Below are 21695 nucleotides of genomic sequence, written 5' to 3'. Positions count from 1 at the left end.
CAGACCTGGAACCCATCTTCTTTTTATTCCAGTTTGGCATCCACTATTTAATTGTGCGTGGTTAGTTTTCTGTGTCTTTCTCCCCCCCCCCCCTGGTCTTTGAAATTAAAACATACCAACTGTGGCCTTAGGTCACAGTATAATAACCCACTGGAAAACCATGACTTGTTGAAGTCTCATGATTTAAATATTTTTCTGCTTTTGTTCAGTTTATCATACAAAATGTTTTGCATTCAGCTGAACAGTAGCAGTACTGGATCATACAAATGGTCCATATCTCTTGGAATCCCCTCTTTTTCACAGTAGCCAGTAGACACTCACAGACCCCCCAAGGCTTCATCATTAGCCTTCTTGACATCTCTAAGCTGTTATCTCTGAACATGGAGGTTGCCCCTCTTGGATACCATGCTTCCTGATCGTCATTGATGACTAACTTTTCTACTATGTACTCCTGATCTATTTCTAAAAGCTATTTGTGTTCATGGCTGTTGCAGTGTCCTACAGCAGGGAAGACCGCGGATTATTTGTGTCATGTAAAGAAGTACTTCCTCTTATCTACTACAAACCATTCATGAATTTATTCACACCTCCCACCATTCATCACCTTCATTTTGGTTTGCTTCTCCTTTTGTCTGTTTAAAAATCTTTTCAGTGCTGGATAACCAGGATAGTACATAATGCTTCCTAAAAGTGTACTGCTAGCACTTTGCACTTTGTTGTGTTTTTAACTGTTTTATCTGTTTTAATATTTGTACAATGTATTTCTATATATGACCATGAGCCGCCCTGAGCCTGCCTTCACGGGGAGGGTGGGATATAAATAAATAATAAATAAATTTGGCACACCGTCGATTTTGGCTGAGGGCTGTTCTCTTTTGACTGCATTTGCCTCTTGAGGCCCTTAGTCTGCTAGATCAAGAAGACTCTTCACCAGTCTTTCTTTTACAGGTGATCTAGGGTCCTCCCATCGTGCTGTTAAACTGGCAGTGACCCCCCCATTGATTTTTGATACATTGCAGAAATTTACATACTGCGTAACTTGCCTTTCTCACTGAGACTCAAGGCAAACAATACGGTGTAAATCAGTGCAGTCAAATAGCATAAGACATCCAGTTAATAATGCAATAGGACTAGGACAACAAAAAAAATATTTGGACGTGTATCACGATGTTAAAAAAGAAGGCATTGCAAGAGTAGAAAACAATGCAGTAAGAGCAGGACGATATATAAGCAAACAGGGGAATGGACTACACTGCTGTCCCCTTTATAAAAAGTGTTCTCCTGAACCATTCTGTTATACTGCAGCCTTCTTCCCTTTATAAAAATGGCATATTACTCTGAAATTGTTTTCCTTTTTTGTATTTTTTGGGGTGGTCCATTCTGCATGTCTCATCCCCTTCTCTTGATTTTTTTTTTCTTACTGTGGTGTTTTAGGGCAGTGGCCAGTCTAAATACACCCTTCAAGCCTGCAGATCCTAAGGTGGATGTAATGGAATTGATCAGATCTATGCCGGTCTTCGATTATCAGCTCTATTTCCAAGAACCTGTGAGTACTGAAAGCCAATCGATTTGTATTGTGGGGTACCCAGGTCAAGCCATGCCAGAATCCAAACCTGGGAATTTCCAGGCCAGGATCCCATCTGCCCATTGCTGGATCTACACTGTTTAAGCAGGAACCTAAAGAGGAGGAAACAGAAGAGACTAGTCTGTTGTCCAAGCAAGGACAAAGGGCCACACTCAAATCATGTAGAACCAGCCAAAGCAGAGGCTTCTTATGGCCTGCCAGTTGCAGGAGCCAGTGGTGGAGAATGCTGTTCCCCTACAGGCCTGAGAGGAGCTCAACAGGATTGTTCTTTGAGTTATGGGCCAGCTTCAGCCAATGAGATACCTGGTTTCAAGCCTTGGACTCTCTGCCATATTGGGTAAAAAGGAGCTTTCTTCCTGCCAGTCACAGGGTAGTGGTAGTCCATAAGTACTGTTCTTTGGTCTTAACTGGTTTGAATCTTTTTTTGTTTCTGTGTATACAAAATTGGAAAGCATCTAGGGAAGCCATTCGGCCGAGCACAGAGAACTTAAATGTGTAGAAACATTCAAGTCGTAACACAAAATAAAGGTACTGCTGGCAGAATAACTTTAGAACCTTGCCATGCGTCAAGGTCTTGGATTTCAAAGAGGCATTACTGGGACTGAAAAGCAAACAGAAACATCAGTGGCCCTTTTAGAAGTACAAAGCCCAAATGTGGTCTTAATTGGTTCCTGGCACTGATTGTAACTTGCAGCCCCCTCCCTTTTTTCCCCTTCAAGGCAGCAAACTTTAAAGGGAGTTCTAAGCAAAGCTGGAGATCCTTGAAAGACTGAGCGAGATGCAAAGCAGATGCTCTGCCACTGAACCCTGTCTCCTCCTCCTTCCTCCAGCCACTATGCAAATGCTTCTTTTGCAGAATATTGCCTCTTCTTGATGCACAGCTGGGATTTTTAAAAAATTGTATTTCAGAGTATACAGAGGGATACTTTGCCTCTGAACCCCAACCCCACCCTTGTAAATCTCTCCGAGCAAGCATAAAGAGTTGTTGTCTTTGCCGTGGGTTGGGGAGGAGGCTATAACTAGGGATGCCAGCCTCCAGGTGAGATTTGGGGATCCCCCGAACTACAGCTCATCTCCGGACTACAGAGATCAGTTCTCCTGGAGAAAATGGCTGGTTTGAAGGGGGGACTCTATGGCGTTGAACCGCACTGATATCCCTCCCCTCCCCAGGCTCCACCCCCAAATCTCTAGGAGTTCCCCAACCTGGATCTGGCAGTCCTACCGCCCATCCACTGCCTGTGGCCAGGGGAGACCTGGCAATGCTAGCTTCCACTGCTGTAAGCCGCCCTGAGCCCGTCCGCAGGGACAGCAGGGTGTAAATGGAATAAATAAATAAATAAATAAACAAGTGGGTATTTGCCAGTGGATACACCTTCTACCTGCAGGGGCTTTGCCCAGTCTAGCTAGCAATGAGGAAAACAGCTTTAAACTATCCAGACACCAGGACTTGAGGCTTTCTCACACTGGGCAGGGAATAGCTGGCTGCTTTGGTGTGTTGAGCAAAAAACCTGCCCCGCTGAAAAGGATTTCTGGGCCTACAGAGTGCCTTTCCTTGTTGTTCTCCTGCCAGGCTCGTAGTTCCAATTAAAGGGATAAATTATTGAAATCGCCCAATTGCCGCTCAAGGTTATTGCTTTCCAGGGCTTGTTTTGGCAGGCGTTGATTATGCAAATGCATTTCTTCCCCAAATTACCCTCCATCTTAGTTTCCACTCTGATTTGGGGGGGGGGATTTCACTGTTAGAAAAGCTACAAACTGCCTTTAAAATAATACTGCTGCTTACTCTAGCTAAGGGCACTGGAGAAAGCTGACCTGACTACACCAGGAGTCTTAAGTGGTCATTTTAGGTTGTGGTATTTTTAACTGGGATGGACAGCTGCAACCCAGACCCTGACTCCCTGAGACCTTTCCAAAGGGGAGATGAAAACTTTTTCTCACAGCCATAATTGTAGGGATAAATTAAAATTTATTTCCCAAAGTTGAGAGATTTCAACATTTTAGTATTATCTTTCTCTTTAAAGGTGCACATGTCAGGTTGCACAGGCTGTTGACAGCCCAGGTCCAAAACCCTCCTCAGTCTCATAACTTTAGCATGCATGAACAAGTAACAAGACACAGTGTGTATTTATGAAGCACCAAACTGGCATGTGTGTTCCATCGCTGTGGTGTCCTCACTGCTAGGCAACAGCACCCTTCTAACAGAATCTGACCACTGTGTGAAAAAATACTGTAGTGTTCACTTCTGTTTCCCCATGCACTGAGAAGTTCCTAGCACAATGCTCTTGTGTTTATCTTTCTTGGGTTGAAAGAACACTGGAAGCTTCATGTCTTTATAATACTTGTTTAACCTAAGGGTCTCTGCAAGCAGAAGATATCAGAAGCAAATGGTTACTCCTGTAACAGAGCCCCAGAGAGCAGCTTATACATAAGCAGTGCCTCCTTTCTTCAAGCTGAACCCCATTCCGGTTAACAGTTCTCTGTCCCTATCTGTTTCTGGCTGTGCAGAGCCCTCAGCCTCCATCTTTGTAGGTGAACATCTGTTCAAGGGATCATAGTGCTTAGAAGAAGAAGAGATTGGATTTATACCTCGCCCTTCACTACCCAAAGGTGTCTCAGAGCGGCTTACAAACTCCTTTCCCTTCCCCTCCCCACAACAGACACCCTGTGAGGTAGGTGGGGCTGAGAGAGCTTGACAGAAACTGCTCTTTTTCAAGAACAGCTCTTATCAAAACTATGGCTTGCCCAAAGTCATCCAGCCAGCTGCACATGGAGGGGGGGGGAATCCAACCCGGGTCTCCCAGATTAGAGTCCGCGCACTTAATCACTACACCAAACTGGCTTAAGAAATCGTAACATTCTTTCAGAAAGACATTGACTTGCTCATTTTGATTTTGTATTTCTAATGATCTAGCTAGTCAAATTCTTTCCGCCACACTGCTGGTCCCTAAGTCAGTTGCCTGGAAAAGACCATGGCCTCTCTATCAATATGGGAGCTGACCATTCTTTGCCTTGAGGGGTATCAAGGGATCAGTGTCTAGTTGATTGTATGAGAACTGTACGCTGACATCTTATGTGAAAGGCCAAGAGGTTCATGGTGCATTAAAAAAGGGGGGGGGGACAACATGCCAGGCCTCTCACCTCTGGGGGAAAAAATTACTTTGGACATGGTAAGCGCCCATTCAAAGCCTCCTTCCCAGAGTACAGTTGATTGATCTTTCCATAAGTCAAGAAGGGCTGTCCAGTGATCATCCAAGCCTGCAATCCCAGCTGATCAGCAGTTTGGCTTCCGAGGGCTTAGCGCTGCAGCAGCATACAGCAGTAATCCTATCTAGCTTTGCAAAGAAGGACTCCCATTACTCAACCAAGAGCAGGGAAGGGCAGTCCTGAAAATTCAATGGAACTGAAACAATTGGAAATTGGAGCTGACTGGCTTGGTCGGCCTAGAGTGATGAGGGGCTGTAAAATTTGCTCCTTACACACTCTGACTTCTTTGAGGTAAACCAATGTCTGAAAGGGTTTTTTGTTTTTTTTAAGTTGTGAACTGTTTATTAAAAGCAAGCCAGGTTCAATGACACTTGATTGCTTTTTTCTTTATTATTATTACATTAAGCTTCTATACTGCCCTCCCTGCAAGCAGGTTTAGGGCAGTGCACAAGTTCATATAAAATACAATAAATAATCTAAAAGTAAGGTAAAGGTAAAGGTTCCCTTGCTCGAAAGCCAGTCGAATCCGACTCTAGGGTTGCGGTGCTCATCTCCGTTTCCAAGCCGAAGAGCCAGCACTGTCTGAAGACGTTTCCATGGTCATATGGCCAGCATGACTAAACACCAAGGCGCACAAAATGCTGTTACCTTCCCTCCGGAGTGGTACCTATTTATCTACTTGCAATTTCTTGCTTTCGAACTGCTAGGTTGGCAGGAGCTGGAACTAGAGACGGGAGCTCACTCCGTCTTGCGGCACCCGGATCTCGAACTGCTGAACTACCGACCTTCCACAGCCTGCAATTCAGTGTCTTAACCACTTGAGCCACCGCAGCTCCATAAAACCTAAACATCTACATGGTGCTGTAGTGCAAAGTTCTGATCTCCCAATTTAAATTGGCATGGGGGGGGAGGGGGTAAAAAGCAGTAAGTGGGCTGGATAGTTGTTAAAAACAGTTGAAACCCTTAAAAGCCATTGCTGTCCTCAACCATATGCTTGGTGGAACATCTCTGCCTTGCAGGCCCAGCAGAGTTATAACAAGTGCCTGATGTTAGTAGGCAGAGAGTTCCACCAACTTGGAGCCCGGACTGAGAAAGTAGTAGCCCTGTTAGTGTGCTGTAGAAAATAAAGCAACTTTTCCTGTTTTTTAAAAAATTCTCTTCCCCTTTTCCACACTTTTCTCCTCCATTTGCTCTCTCTAGGCCAACCAAGCCAGTCAGCTCCAATTTCCAGTTATTTCAGTTCCATTGAATTTTCAGGACTGCCCTTCCCTGCTCTCGATACGCTTTCAAAAGATTTATTGGCTGAGCTAGGGTTGCCATCTTTGGGTTGGGAAATTCCTGGAGGTTTGGGGGTGGAGCCTGGGGAGGGGAGGGGAGAGACCTCAGCAGGGTATAATGCTGTATAGTTCACCCTCCAAAGGAGCCATTTTCTCCAGGGGAACTGATCACTGTTGTCTGGAGATCAGTTGTAATTCTGGGAGATCTCCAGCCCCCACCTGCAGGTTGGCAATCCTAGCCTGAGCACACAAAACTATGGAGCTGGGTGGGAGGAGAGGAAGAAGGAAACAGACTGCTGGAAACAACAATCTGATTAGGAGCCTGTATCCTGGCGATTACTGTAGTAGCCCTGAACTTTCCTGCTTGGTCTTACCTTGCTCCAGTGCTGGCTTAGTTGATGGGTTTAGCAGGGTATGCACGTGTTTGCCTCCTTGTAGTAAACTTCGCAGAAAGACACAGCAAGTGGATAGTCAGAGGGACTGCTCTTTACTGTATTCTGCCTTCCCTGCACCCCTAGTGGCTGCAGTGCAGTACTGTATTAAAGGTAAAGGTAAAGGTTCCCTTGCTCGAAAGCCAGTCGAGTCCGACTCTAGGGTTGCGGTGCTCATCTCCGTTTCAAAGCCGAAGAGCCAGCACTGTCCGAAGACGTTTCCGTGGTCATGTGGCCGGCATGACTAAACACCAAGGCGCACGGAATGCTGTTACCTTCCCACCGAAGTGGTACCTATTTATCTACTTGCAATTTCTTGCTTTCGAACTGCTAGGTTGGCAGGAGCTGGAACTAGAGACGGGAGCTCACTCCGTCATGTGGCACCTGGGTCTCGAACTGCTGAACTACCGACCTTTCACAGCCTGCAGTTCAGCGTCTTAACCACTTGAGCCACCATATTAGGGGGGAAATAAATCAAGATGCATTCTGCATGCACCATGGAGCTATTTTTGGGCCCCTTGTCGTGAGATTTTTACTTAAGAACACAAGAAGCGCTCTGCTGGTTTAGACCAGTGGTCCATCTAGTCCAGCATCCTCTCCCACAGTGGCCAACCAGTTCCTCTGGAGGGCCAACAACAGGGCATGGAGGCCAAGGCCTTCCCCTGATGTTGCCTCCTGGCTCTGTGAATCAGAGATGTAGTACCTCTGAATGTGGAGGATCCCCTCAGTCACCATGACTAGTAGTATTCCTACAATTTGCTTCCTGACATTTAACCAGTTTCTAATCCATGAGAGAACCCATCCTCTTATCCCGTGACTGCTAAGTTTACTCAGGAGTATTTGGTGAGGTATCTTGTCAGAAGCCTTTTGAAAATCCAAGTAGGCCACTGTTGGTCTTGCATGCTTACTTGCAAGCAAGTCCTACTGCGATCAATGGGTTTACAATTAAATCTCCATTGGACTTTAGCTTTATCCTAAGTATTTAGAAGTACTTTTAAAAAGGGGGGGGGAATAATAACCCTACTTGCTCCCGGTGTGGGGGAGGAATATCTGTCCATTAATGTGTCAAAATTATTTTTGGGGGGGGGGGGAAGGGGACAAGCTTGTGGTGCCTCCTCTGCGGGGAAAATGAAACAAGCAAACAAAAAACCCTCGCTCCAGTGTATGAAATTGGGAAGCACAGCTCAGTGTGACTAAACGGAGTGCCAGGGCCAAGAGCGACTTCTGGGTTGCATTATGGAGACATTTGTATCTCCGGAAGCGCACATTTTTCTTCTTTTGTTTCCTTTTCTCTTTAGTCGCTTATAAGGAAAAACCAGAATCAGCAGAGCAGTTTAATTGCAGGAAGACAAAATACCCCCTTTTTCCCTCAGATGGCAGCTGAACAAAGCCCCAGTGGAAAGAGACAGGCCCACAGAGCCTCTCGCTGCTCAAACTGCAGGGCCCTACATGCCTTGGTTTGCAGGGGTCGTGGTGCTGGTTAGACGGAGCCCATTAAGAAGACAGAAAGGCAGGCCAGTCATTCAGCGTCTTAGCTCTGCTTTAATCTGCTTAATGGGTGTAATTTATCAAGTGAAGCTTTGGTTGCATATTAATTCCCCCCTCCCCCCCAAAAAATGTTACAGCTCACAATAAGCAAAAACGGATTCCAGGAGGAGGGCTGGCAAACATGAGGCAGAATTTGACTTAGCTCATGTTGGGGACATTGGGGAATACCGGTTGGAATAGCCGGAAGGAAAGAGGATCTTGCTGTAATGGATTCAGAAACAGGGAGGGGCCGTGGCTCAGTGGTAGAGGACTGCTTTGCAAGTGAAAAGTCCCCGCAGTTAAAAGGACCAGGTAGTAGGTGCTGTCTAAAAGACCTCGATCTGAGACCCTGGAGAGCCACCACTGGTCTGAGCAGACAGTACCGACCTTGATAGATGAATGGTCTGATTCAGTATAAGGCAGCTTTGTATATTCAACAGCACTCTCTCATTACACCCCCTCCCCGGTGACTTGCTCCCAGCTTGGAGAACAACTTCTTGAGTTCTTTGTATTTTACGTTTCTCCTAACAGGGTGTGGCAGAGGCTGAACTGGAAAAGAACCTGAGAAGGACTTTCACCGTCATGATCCGGACAACTAAGAAAGAGGTCAGTGGGCTCCGTGGATGGCTGTGGCTACAGAGGGAAGGGGGAGGCATGGTGGTAGCCAATGGGAAAGTCCTAAAAGGGGGCCGTGCGGCAGATATCTGTCTGGAAGGCACGGCTATCCCTACCCAGTTTCTGTAGGAGATGGCTGTAGCTACCACGCAGGAGGATTTCTCAGTTGCCTGGCACACTGTCTTTCTCGGGATAAAGTTCAGGATGTACAGCTTCTTTGAAGGTTGGATGGAGATACTGAGTTTTGCAAAGAAGAACTTTGGCTTTTTTTAAAAAAAGAGAGAACCAAAGCAAGTTTCTTGCCTTTATGGGTATAGAGACGGGCTTTGAAGCACGTGGAGAATATCAGATGACATCTCTGAAACTGCAGTGAGGGCTCCATAGGATTTCCAGAGGGAAGAACCCTTCTCTTTGACTAGTGGAAGCAGACCACATTACTCAAGCTAAGGAAATGTATGCAAACTGACTTAATGGTTTTTGCCAACTGGAGAATGATCCTCAATTTGGCAAAAACTTGAGTTATCTTGCCCCCCTCCCCTTTATTTATTGTAGCTGGGTTTCATACAGCCACAAGAACACTGAGCTAGCTGGGCTGTTGGTCTGACCTCTTGTAGCAATTTATGGATTATTTAGAGAGTTAACTTTCAGAGTTGCCAGAGCTTTCTCCTGATCTGAAGGAAGTCCCCATCTTCACTGTTCCCTTGAATATTTGACTACCTTGCGACCTTCAGTTTTCAGCTGCTGAGCTTAGCAACTCCAAAGGCCTTAGATCCACTAAACAATCTGCAGAGCTACACGGCTTTTCTCCCCAACCCCCCTTATGCTGACCTGGCTGCTAATCCCACTTTCTTCACCCAGTTTGCTTTCCTTACAGGATCAGCTGCCAGGAGTTTCTCTTAGTGTCAGCAATGTACGAGAACGAGGTAAGAGCGTAAACCAGAGACAGGAGAGGAGTTCCGGTCCCATCACCATGGGGTTAAATTTGGTCCTTAACCAGAGACTTCTACTGCTTCATCTGATTTGAGAAGAGTGTATCTTATCTATGCTGATCAGCATACTTCAGCCTGCAGTTCCTATGCGTTGGTGGTGGGACTTGCCGTCAAGTCACAGCTGACTTATGGTGACCCCTTGGGGTTTTCAAGGCATGAGATGAACAGAGGTGGATTGTCGTTGCCTGCCCCTGAGTAGCAACCCTGGATTTCCTTGGTGGTCTCCCATCTGAGTACTAACCAGGGCCGACTCTGCTTAGCTTCCAAGGACTGTGTATACAATAACTTACAAATAATATTCAAACCTTTGACAATAATTGTTATTATTGAGCGTCTGCATCAACTTGAGACTGTGAGCTATATGCCGTGTTGCGAATATTGTTTGCAGTCTTTTTCCTGAAGCAATTGACTGTGTGGTTCTACTTTTGAAGAAGCTTGGGTGGAACGCGATAAACCACAGCAAGCCATTGCGTGAAGGAAAACAACTGGAATCTCTGTTATCATTATTCCTGTGTTTTGCAGTATTCCTTATCAGGCATATCCCGAGTGGACACCAAATATTTAATGTATCAGCTGTATACACATTCGACTTCATCCTTTGTGGTTCTCTGTATTACAACAATGGATAAATAGTTTTGATACTATAATAATGTGAAAGCATAAAAATTCTTTTCACATGATTGTTAAAGGTTTGGATATTATCTGTAAGTTATTTTATACACAGTTTTGTTTGGCTGTAGCTTCCTTACTGTGTACCTCCAGTTTTAGTGTTTTGATTCGCTTCCAAGATCTGACAAGATTGGGCTAGCCTGGGCCATGCGGGTCAGGGCTCCCATACATGAATGTAGTGCCATTTTTAAAAAATTATTCAGGGAGATGCAACAGTTTTCAGATAGTGCTGTGCTGACAGACTGCAGACAGATGCAAATGAAATGTGTGAGTTGACGGGAGCTGATAGGCAGACGTGCAGCTGTGTTCCTGTTCTGAAACAGTCTTGCTCCAAGCTCTGGGCCCTGCCATTTGCGGCAGCAGCGCATTCATTACAACCTGGGGCTGAGGTTGGCTCGGGGGCGCTTCACAGACATCTCCATCAGAATAACGATAAGCATTTTTTAGGGGGGTGATGCCAAAGAGATGCAAAACCTTTTTGTTTTGTGATCGATTAAGATCACCCATGGGATATGTACAAAGGAGCCTTGGCCACATTATAAATTGGCTTCCTTTACCCTTAATGAGGTCAGCAATTGGCCTAAACGGAGTGGCTGTATAGCACTGCAACAGCACAATCCAGTGCATGATCCCTGATCAGTTGGAATCATGTAAAGCAGGGGTGTCAAACATAAGGCCTGAGGGCCAGAACCGGCCCATCCAGGGCTCTTGTGCGGCCCACAAGCAACTGGTGCAAGGGAGGGAGTGCTGGGGGAGTAGGCGGAGCCACTCCATTGTGGCTTCAGCACGGCAGAACAACCTCATCTGCAGCAATCAAGCATCGTGGGAGCCATCTGCCCAGTATTTCCCTGCTGCCTCTCCAGTCCACGTATGTGTGTTTTCCTCTGCACCCCACTCCCAGCCCACGGGGCTTTGCAGTGAGGATATGCCAACTCGGAGCTTACCAGCTGCTGTCCTTTATACAGTTTCTATCTCCGGTACCTGGCATTACGTTTTATGGCATACATGGTCCAGCCCGACAAAGTGACATTTATGTCAGATCTGGCCCTCGTAACAAATGAGTTCGACACCTCTGATGTAAAGAATGAAAAAAGAAAGAAAAACTAGCCATTGACACAATAACAATGACAAAAAAGAGGGTAGGAAGCCATGAATGTTAATCAATTAAAAAAAAGATTTAAGTTGGGTGGATGTTATCCCAAACTCATGAGTTCTGGTGGTGGAAAGTGCTGTCAAGTCCCAAGCAACTTACAGTGACCCTGTAGTGTTTTCTAGGCAAGAGGCGTTCAGAGGTGGCTTGCCATGGCCTGCCTCTGCAAAGCAACCCTCGTCTTCCTTGGCGGTCTCCCATCCAAATACTGACCAGGGCTGACCCTGCTTAGCTTCTGAGGTCTGATGAGCCTGGGCCATCCGTGTAAGGTCCCCAAATCGCTACTGGGGAGCTAAAAAGTAAACATGTTGGTCTTAGCTGTAATAGTCTTCCTTGTGTTACAGGAGGACTTCTGGTGGGACTTCCTGAAGATCCACCCCCAAGTTCCCTTTTGCCAGAGCCAGTTCTCCAGTATTACATCCAGCAGTATCAGAAGTCTGGATTCAGGTAAGTGCAGAAATGACCTTCCTTTGAGTCTTCTGGGAAAGTGTTATTCCAGGTGGCCCTTGAAGTTTTTATTCCCTGAAGTGATTTTGTTCCATAGATTTGATTGCTCTCAATTTATCTCTCCCTTTTTATCTCTCAAATCTTTTGGGTGCAGTTTTCCCAGTTTGCATTTTCCCTGAATGCTTTTAGTTTTTTAACATTTATTTTACAGTTTATATAAAGTTTGATTTTTATGATGTGAACTATCCTTGGGCCAGATTGCAGTAGGCAGGGGGCAATGCTGTGCCTCCTCTCCGGGGAACCCAGCCCAAGGTGGCATACAAAAGAAAGCATGATAGAAACATAGAACATTAAGGGTTATTAAAATAAAGAGTTAAAAACCCACCTGGGGCATAAAAACATAGATCATTGAGCAGCTCAAAATAAAGAGATTTCAGACTAAAAGCATGCTATAAAATAACGTTAAAAGATCATTCCCCCAATTAAATATAAATTAAATTAAATATATACAGTACATTTTCTAAGCGAAGAAGAAGAGATTGGATTAATACCCCATCCTTCACTCGGAGTCTCAGAGCGGCTTACAATCTCCTTTCCCTTCCCCTCCCCACAACAGACACCCTGTGAGGTAGGTGGGGCTGAGAGAGCGCTTTCAAGGAATGCTCTTGAGAGAACATCTCTGAGAGAACTGTGACTGACCCAAAGTCACACCAGCAGCTGCATGTGGAGGAGTGGGGAATCAAACCCAGTTTTCCCAGATTAGAGTCTGCGCTCTAACCACTGCACCAAGCTGGCTCTCATAAGATGGTGCACCTGTATGCTAACAGAGAAAAAGAGGCTGTGTGGAAATGGCCAGCGTTTTTTTGTGATACTCACTGGTACTGAATACTGGCACATGGGCAGGGGGACTCTCCCGATTCCTGTTGAAATTGGTTCAGCCCTGTGTAAAAGTACCGGCACTTAAAAAAACACACACAAAAACTGGTAAACTGCATGAAGTAGTAGCATCTAAACTGCTGTTGCTGTTGGGCTAGGCCAGTGTCCAGGAAAGATTACAGTTGCCTCTTTCTTGTGATTACTGCTGGAGCTATAGGCCTGTGAAGCACATAGTTAACCAAATGGCATTTGCAGTCATAAGACAGTGGCGGCCTGTATCTTTGGACACTTGGGGCAAACGTGGGATGTCCATTCCTTTTGTGCCATGCTTATGATGACTTCTAGATTGATCTGGCTAACCACTGCTGAAAACAAAGATGCTAGGCAAGGAACAGACACCACCCCCCACCCCGGCTGATCCAACAGGTCTGTATTATGCTTGGGGACTGCAAAGCCTGTACTGAGAGGGCTACATAGCTGTGCACTGGACATGGGCACCAAGGGGGTATAGCAGCAGCAAGAACGTCTAATAAGTCTGCTCCTTACCCTTTTTGTCTTTCAGGGGCCCACTGAACTGGTACCGGAACATGCAGGCGAACTGGACCTGGAACGCCTCTGCACAAGGCAGAAAGGTATTGGGAGTGGGGGAAAGAAATGGTGCCTTCTCCTTGGAGTTCTAGAAGTTTGCATTGTCTATGCATTTTCATCCTGCCCTTTTCCCAAGGGCAGCGTACAGGACTTTTTCTCCTCCTGGGACCGCAGTGGGCGGTGAGACAGTTCCATTCTGCTGACGGAATCCCTCGTCTGTCAGCAGAGATTTACTCAGGGATCCGAGCTGATGAGCCCCAGGTTCAACTTCCTACTTTGGTCATGAAGGTCACGGAGTAACCGTGAGACAGTCACTCTGCCCCAGCTTAACCCACTCTTCAGGGTTGCTGGGTGGATCAAATGGGGAGGGGACAACTTTGTGTTCAGTTCAGAGCTGCTGGGCGGAAGAGTGAGATAAACATTTGATAAATGGGTGGGAAGGAAGTGGGATTGTTACTCTTTTAAAATGGCTCTGACTAGAGGTCCCTGTCTTCATACATTCCAGTTACATCCCAGCCTCCTCCTGTGGAATTCAAGGGCATGTACCTAGTGGCTTCTCCAGAACAGGATAGGAGATTATGCCCACACTGTCTTAGCCTTTTAGGAAGATTACTGCTCTTTGTCTCTAATCCTCTGAGCAAAAATCCTGTTCTTTATTTATCCCCCTTATATGCCACCTTTCCTCATGATAGCCTCTTTTGAGGGGATCTAGTGACTGGCCCAAGGTAAATGTTACTTGAATGTGGTGATTTGAACGCCAGATTTCCCTGTCCAGAGGCCAGTATCCTATCCGCTGCACTACACTGGCTCTATTGTGGATATCCTGTTCTGTCTCTATCCTAGAGTGAGAGCCAGGTGGATTTTTGCACTGAATAATCCAAATTCTGTACCTCAAGGGGGGGATGTGTTAAGTGCCATCAAGTTGCTTCTGACTTTACGGTGACCCTATGAATTAATGATCTCCAAAACATTTTAGCGTTAACAGCCTTGCTGAGGTCTTGCAAACGGAGGGCCCTTGTGGCTTTTATTGAGTCAGTTCATCTCACGTTAGGTCTTCCTCTTTTCCTCCTGCTGCCTTCAGCTTTCCCTAGCATTATTGCCTTTTCCAGTGACTCTTGTCTTCTCATAATGTGACCGTACGATATCCTCAGTTTAGTCATTTTAGCTTTGAGGGAATGTTCAGGCTTGATTGGATCTAGAACCCACTTACTTGTCTTTTTGGCAGTTTACACTATCCATAAAACTCTCCTCTGGCACCCCATTTTAAGTGAATCAACTTTCTTCCTGTCAACTTTCTTCAAGTTAGCCCAGCCAAATGATGTGGCTGTGGTTGGATCGGCCCCTGCCCCTGCAGAAGGCAACCATCCCTCTGAACAACTCTCTGGAGTGCCAAGATATCACGACTGAGATGCTTTGGAGCTCACTTTGCGACGGTGGGGTCCAGTGAAACCTTGCTCTGTTTTCATTAGGTTCTCATTGGGTTATTGATTCTTGTTTGAGACTCGAGCCCTGGCAGTCTTGCCACACCTTAAAGGCTCGCTGTGGCAGAGGGGTTAGCTCCAGCTGCCAGGCATTTGTATTACAGGGGCGCAGAGGGCAACAAAAACAAATTGTAAACTTTGGGACCAGAGCGACATGACACGTAAAGAGCCAGCAGTGGCTTTGCAGAGTGATACGTAACCAGGTTTGAGGATGATGATCTTTGTAGGGGTGGATCTTGTCCAGCAAAAGAAGTTCTGCCCTAGATGAAGGACAGCTTGGCTACTGCGGCATGTTGGGCTTCCTGAAATCAGCCCCTCCCCCTAGGGGTCAGTGGATGCCCAGGAACACCAGGGGGAATGCAGTGGAGATCTGCAGTAGGTGGGGGAAACTGCTAAAAATTGCCCCCCCCCTCTCTTCCCAGGTCAAAAGAACCATCCACAAGCCAGGTTCCGGGTCCAGAAGCATCTTGCAGACCAACAAGATTTTCCAGGGTATGAGCTTTTGAAAGTCAAGGCTGATGAAGGCTGCTTGTACCCCCCCCCCCAAATCATGTTGGTCTCTAAGGTGCTACTGGACCTGAATCCAGCTGAGAGCGGGATAAGATCTATGCCTAAGTACAGAAAGGTGTTGTTATCACTAATCCCTGAATACTTTTTTTTGGGGGGGGGGGTCTACAAAAGGCTCCTATACTTCAATTTCCCCCCCGAAGCCGCGGGGCTGCATTTGACCCACGGCTTCACCCGGTTTCCTCCGCAGTTTCGTGATCCTCAAAAAACAGGATCACGAAACTGCGGGGGAAATCGGGCGAAGCCGCGACTCAAAATGCAGCCCCGCGGCTTCGGGTGTGAAATTGACCAATAGTATCAGGGCAATCGGCTGCGCAACATCAAGGCAGCTCTAGTGCGAAATCAGCCTAGCATAACTAATCCTCTGAGATTTGTCTCTGTAGTTCCAACATCGCTGCTGCCTGGTCAGCTTAGCTCCATATACGTAGCTTCATTTCTATCCCCAGGGGATGGTTACTCACAAAAGATTTAGCAGCTTCACGTGAGCTTTCTCTGCCCTGCATGTCTCCGATGCAATTATTCCTGACCTGAACGGGCAACTCTAACAATAATGGATGGCTTTTCCCTGGTGCAAATGATCTTTGTTCTCGTTGCCTCCTTAAATCCACAGATCAGAGTGCCTGCTTTGATGGTCACCGCTGGGAAAGACAAAGTTCTGCATCCAAATATGAGCAAGCGTATGGAAGAATGGGTGAGCAGCCAGTACTGTTGTCTCATATAGCAGGCTGCTGACACTCATCTGGACCAAACTGTGCCTTTCCATTGGCCGTCTCGGAAGATAATCCCCACTAGGAGTTCAGGGTCTAACTGGGCAGGATGCTAGAAAATCCATGAACCGATTGTCCCAATGTTTTAAAAACAGAAGTAGCAGCCACCTGTTTTCATCAATCGAAACCAATTCTTTCTTTGTATCTCCTCCTCCCCTAGCACTGGTCTTCAAAGAAAGAATACAGCTACCTGTCCTCTGTGCTTGTCATTTTCATTCCAAGGCTAACAGTGTGTGTGTGGGGTGGTTCTTTTTCCAAAACCATGGGAGGAGGGGATAGTTTTTGTTTTTTAAAAATTTATATTGAGGAGAGGATAGTTAAACACCTTCCTTCCTGCTCCAGTGTGACCAGAGTCCAACTTACAGCACCATGTGTCTGCTGTTCATATATTTTTTAAAAACTGGAGTTGTTTATTCAGACGGGCAGTGGGCTCTTCAAAGCTTTTTATAAAGGCCTTTCCCAGCCTTGTGCTAAGGACTGAACCTTTTTTATGCATGTAGAGCATTCACTCTACTCCTGAGTTATAGCCCCCAGGGTACACACCTCTCAAGTGATGCGGTACAGTTGTGCACAGAAGTATGGTATCTTGTACTGGATCTGACTTGAATGTATTCCTTTCTAGATCCCTCAGCTGACCCGTGGCCACATTGAGGAGTGTGGACACTTCACACAGATGGAGAGGTAAGTGGTGTTGAGAGCTGGAAAAGGATGGGAGAGGTACAGGGAGACACGCCATAGCGGGGAGGGTGGGATATAAATTTAATAAATAATAATAATTATTATTATTAGAGAAATACCTGAAGGTTGCTCAGGAGGAGCAGGGTGTGGAGAATGAAAGGGTGTAGTAAACACACAGGAAAGGTAATACATATTCTTTGCTAAATGTTCTGTACCAAGAAAGAAAAAAATTATTTCAGTGGTCTAGATGTCCTCAGTCCAAAGCAACAAACCATCAAAAAGCCTGGACAAAACTAAAATAGAATACTTTTTGCCTGGCATCTAAATCTCAATATGATAGGGCAAATTTCAGGAGTTCTTTAGTCCAGGTGCCACAACATAAGAGCCCCTGCAACAAATGAATGGTGTTAGTATTTCAGTGTAGTTCAATGACAGAGTCCAGCTTTGGAAATACTACTTATGCATGGATAAAATTCATGGCTGCAGATTATGAGATGCACATCGGAGTGAGAATACAGTCTGTCCTGGCTGCATTGCTTTTTTGGATGGCGTGCGCATTATCTGACACATATGTACATACAAATTGCCATTCTCACACAAAGAGTTGAACATCAACACCCACAACTGGGTCAGGCCTGTATACATACACTTTCACATCTAATTATTTTGTAAACACTATACACTTTTCTTACTAATCTTATTTTATAAAGTATTTTTTAAAATAAGACCCTAAAAATATGATACACAAAAAGCAGCTCGAGAATCTTGAATAATTCTCAGAAATCAGTATTAGTTAATCAGTATCCACAAGAAACCTACCCCAAAACAAGAGAATCAGATGAGGTCTTAATGCTGAAAATTGTGGAGGATTGTGGCCCAGGATGGAGGGTGGGGGCTGCTTTTTTAAAAAGTGAGTTTCACAACTATGGCAGCAAGTCAGAACGGACTTGAATGGAAATAACTTCCCAGAGAGAGAAAGAGAGAGTGCTCTAAGATGGGGCACTTGAGAAGAAGTAGATAGTCAGGGGGGTCCATTTATTCTCATTTACTTTAGGGGTAGGAGTCAGCGAGTCATTGGTGTAGATTGCCACGTCCGTGCGGTGTAGCTGTGTGTGTGTGTGTGTGTGTGTGTGTGTGTGTGTGTGTGTGTGTGTGTGTGTGAAGTGCCAAGTCGCCTCGGACTTGACTCTCTGAATTAACGTCCTCCAAAACGTCCTGTCATTAGCAGCCATTCTCGTGTCTTGCAAACTGAGGGCCCTTGTGGCTTCCTTGATCAAGTCAGTCATGTTGGGTCTTCCTCTTTTCCTCCTGCTGCCCTCAACTTTCCTAGCATTGTTGTCTTTTCCGGTGACTTTGGTCTTCTCATAATGTAAGCAAAGTACGATAGCCTCAGTTTTGCCATTTTATCTTTGAGGGAAAGTTCAGGTTTGATTTGGTCTGGGACCCAATTATTTGTCTTTTTGGCGGTCTTTTTGGTGTAGTTATGGAGCTGCGATGGCTCAAGTGGTTAAGACGCTGAACTGCAGGCTGTGGAAGGTCAGTAGTTCAGCAGTTCAAGACCCGGGGGCCGCAAGACAGGGTGAGCTCCTGTCTCTAGTTCCAGCTCCTGCCAACCTAGCAGTTCGAAAGCAAGAAATTGCAAGTAGATAAATAGGTACCACTTCGGTGGGAAGGTAACAGCGTTCCGTGCTCCTTGGTGTTTAGTCATGCCGGCCACATGACCACGGAAATGTCTTCGGACAGCGCTGGCTCTTCGGCTTTGAAACGGAGATGAGCACCGCAACCCTAGAGTCGGATTCGACTGGCTTTCGAGCAAGGGAACCTTTACCTTTACTTTTACCTTGGTGTAGTTAGAGCATCCGAGTGCATGTACACATTACAAAGCCCTCTTGCTTGTAGGGAGACAGCACAAGGGCTTTGTATCACATATGTGGTGTGAGTTTTGTACCTCCCAAATGCCCACTGGCTCTTTTCTTTTTGACCACAGCAATAATGGCTCTGTGGGGAGGTGAGAGAAGATGAAAGGGGGGAGCATTAAAGACAATCTCCCTGCATGCCGTGGGCACAAACAGCAAACCGCCAGCATGCATCTGGGAGGCACAAAACTCCCAGTGCGTGTGTGTGATACAAAGATCTTGTGGTGTTCCACAGCAAACACAAGCACTCTGGTGTGTGTAGACAGAGCCTCAGGTTCAACTCCCAGCTCAGCCATTAAGCCCACCCAGGTATCTTTGTGCCAACTGTTTCTCATTTCTAACTCACTGGGTAGTTGTGAAGACACCATGGCCAGGAGAACCCTATATCTTGCCCCGAGCTCCTTGGGGAAAGGGCAGGATAAAAGAGAGGCACCCGTGAAAACCATACCAAGACCTCTTTAGCTCCCCGCCTACTGAAGTTTCCGCACACCAAGCCCTTCCCTGTATGCCTGTGCAAATGAGAGGAGCACGTCATTGTCTCCATAAAGCTGCCTGCCTCGTTGCCTCCACCCTCTCCCTGCCCTATCATTCATCTGTGTTTCTCAAAATTGCCGTCTTGTTCTAATGTCACAGCGGCCATTAAAAACAGAACCAGAGATATGCAGAAAGGCAGTTAAATGAGCCGCTGTGTGGAATTGCATTTCGGCACCATTCCCACACAAGGCATGATGGATCCTAATGGAGAAACAAATAAACCCTACTGGCAGGGAGATCGTAGGGGCTCCTGATAAAGACTCAAACCCACACCCACAAAACCCCTGTTTTACAAGGAAGAATAAAACCTTGCCAGTTAAACTACCAGGTGGAATGTTGTCCTGGATTTATGGCACATGAACGGACGGGATCAGGATGAGCGGAGTGGTAAAGGGCATAACCGAACAAAGCCCAAGTTGCCATCAAGAGTGGGTGGCGCTAGTACTGAGAACTGAGTCATATCCATAAGTGACGGGAACCTAGAGGGAGGCCTCTCTGGGGCCCTTTTGTGCAGATCTGGACGCCAGGGTTGTCAGCATGTCGACAATAACCCAGGGCCTTTCCCTTCAGCCTGGCTGTGCGACTCCTGTTCTTATTCCATGCATGAAGCAAGCAAAAAATCTCTTTGCAACCACTGGAGGAAGGTTAAAGGGATGCTGCTACCCAAACTTAGTCTGTCAGACTCATGGAATGAAGGTGTGAGAGTATCCCTCGGGGGAAACAGACCAAAGATCTGCTCAGTCCCACTTCCTTTTTCCAGCAGTGGCCAATCAGATGCTCTCAGGGATGCTGCTAGCGGGCTTGAGGGCAGCAGCCCTCCCTCGTCATTCATTTCCAGTGCCTGCAGTTCAGTGGTATACTGCTCCTGGACATGGGGGTTCCATTTAGTTACCTCCGCTAATAGCTGGTTGATAAATATATCCTTCTATATGAAGTTGTCTTTAATAGGGAAGTGGGCCTGTTAGACTTTGTAAAAGCCAGTGGTCCTCACCACATGTTGAAGCAGCCAATTCCATTTGTTCATGGTGCGCTGTGTGAAGAAGTGCCTTGCGGAAGGAAGGGGACGAGGTCAAGGCAGACTGTAGTCAGCAAGACCTGGTGGAACTCCTGCTTGCTCGGACCAGCGGGCAAGCCTGATTGGGATTGGGAACCTTTTCATGGGGATCAGTGTATATTGCCTGACCTGTTGTTGGTGAGAGACCACCTCCTTTTGGCCAGCAGGAGGTGTGTGGGGTGGCATGCATTGGCAGTCCTTGCCTGGTAAGGTAAAGGTTCCCTTGCTCGAAAGCCAGTCGAGTCCGACTCTAGGGTTGCAGTGCTCATCTCCGTTTCAAAGCCGAAGAGCCAGCGCTGTCCAAAGACGTTTCCGTGGTCATGTGGCTGGCATGACTAAACACCAAGGCACACGGACCGCTGTTACCTTCCCACCGAAGTGGTACCTATTTATCTACTTGCAATTTATTGCTTTCGAACTGCTAGGTTGGCTCAACTGCAGGCTGTGGAAGGTCAGTAGTTCAGCAGTTCGAGACCCGAGTTGCCGCATGATGGAGTGAGCTCCCATCTCTAGTTCCTTGCCTGGTGGTGCCTTCTATTTGTGCAACACCCACTGCAGGCTCCTGGGGCTTCGCTTGGAGTGTAAGGCTGCTGCTGTGGTCTGTACTGGTTTTTATGCCACGTGCTCTTCCCAGCCTGAGGATTTCAAAGGAAGTTCAGGAAACTGGAAGCTGTTTGCTGTATAGACTGGCAAGCAATGCTTCCTCTGAGCTGTGGAGTCTTCTGAGCAAAATTTCTACTTTGTGAGCGACTGGCATTAAAGTTGTGAGCCAGTGATTTGGTTGTGGCATAAATGTGTTTGCTCTGGAGCCATCCGTCCTAAGCTAAGACAAAAATGTGTGAGCCGGAGACTAAAAAACTGTGAGCTCACACTAACTCAGCTTAGAGGGAACACTGCTGGCAAGGCAGTCTTCTCCCTCTTCCCCTGATGTGGCGGGGGGGGCACCAGTTTGCCACCCAGGTGCAAGTAGGTAAGGGAGTCCTTCTCACCTTCCTGCTTGCCTCCAACTCAGATGCTTTTCTGGCCAGAGTTTGGATCTGAAGGTAGCAAGACCCCTTTCTTTTTTTTTTCTTTTTTCTTTTTAATAAAGGCTTTATTTACTCTCCTAAAAAGGAGAGGTATTTCGCTTAAATAGAAAAATAGGGAGGGTATATAGTGGGAGAAAGAGAAAGCTGAGTGATATATTAACTTGTAAATTAATCTGTTAGTAATGTCCAAATTATCTTCTTAGGCTTCTTCTGTGTGCAGTCAAACTTCTTTCTTCAAACCAGTTAAAGGTGTTATCTATGTTAGTGTATTAGTAGTGTTCATTCGATGCTCTGTTATTAAAGTTTCCTCAA

At 46.3% G+C, this 21695-nt stretch overlaps 1 protein-coding gene across 1 annotated transcript in view; it reads left to right on the top strand.

The window, feature by feature from the left end:
* Positions 1 to 21695, top strand: part of EPHX2 (epoxide hydrolase 2, cytoplasmic) — a 92509-nt gene that overhangs the window by 67701 nt on the left and 3113 nt on the right. The window contains exons 12-18 of the mRNA XM_015420635.1: positions 1435 to 1546; positions 8556 to 8630; positions 9514 to 9562; positions 11792 to 11894; positions 13333 to 13402; positions 16017 to 16097; positions 16796 to 16854. Of these exons, the coding sequence (XP_015276121.1) occupies positions 1435 to 1546; positions 8556 to 8630; positions 9514 to 9562; positions 11792 to 11894; positions 13333 to 13402; positions 16017 to 16097; positions 16796 to 16854 (549 nt within the window). The remainder of the gene's footprint in view (positions 1 to 1434; positions 1547 to 8555; positions 8631 to 9513; positions 9563 to 11791; positions 11895 to 13332; positions 13403 to 16016; positions 16098 to 16795; positions 16855 to 21695) is intronic.

The sequence above is a fragment of the Gekko japonicus genome, unplaced genomic scaffold (assembly GCF_001447785.1).
Source record: "Gekko japonicus isolate JY-2015 unplaced genomic scaffold, Gekko_japonicus_V1.1 scaffold7, whole genome shotgun sequence".
Lineage (NCBI taxonomy): Eukaryota > Metazoa > Chordata > Lepidosauria > Squamata > Gekkonidae > Gekko > Gekko japonicus.
Note: the sequence above shows the minus strand (reverse complement) of the source record. Positions and strands in the feature narration are given on the sequence as shown.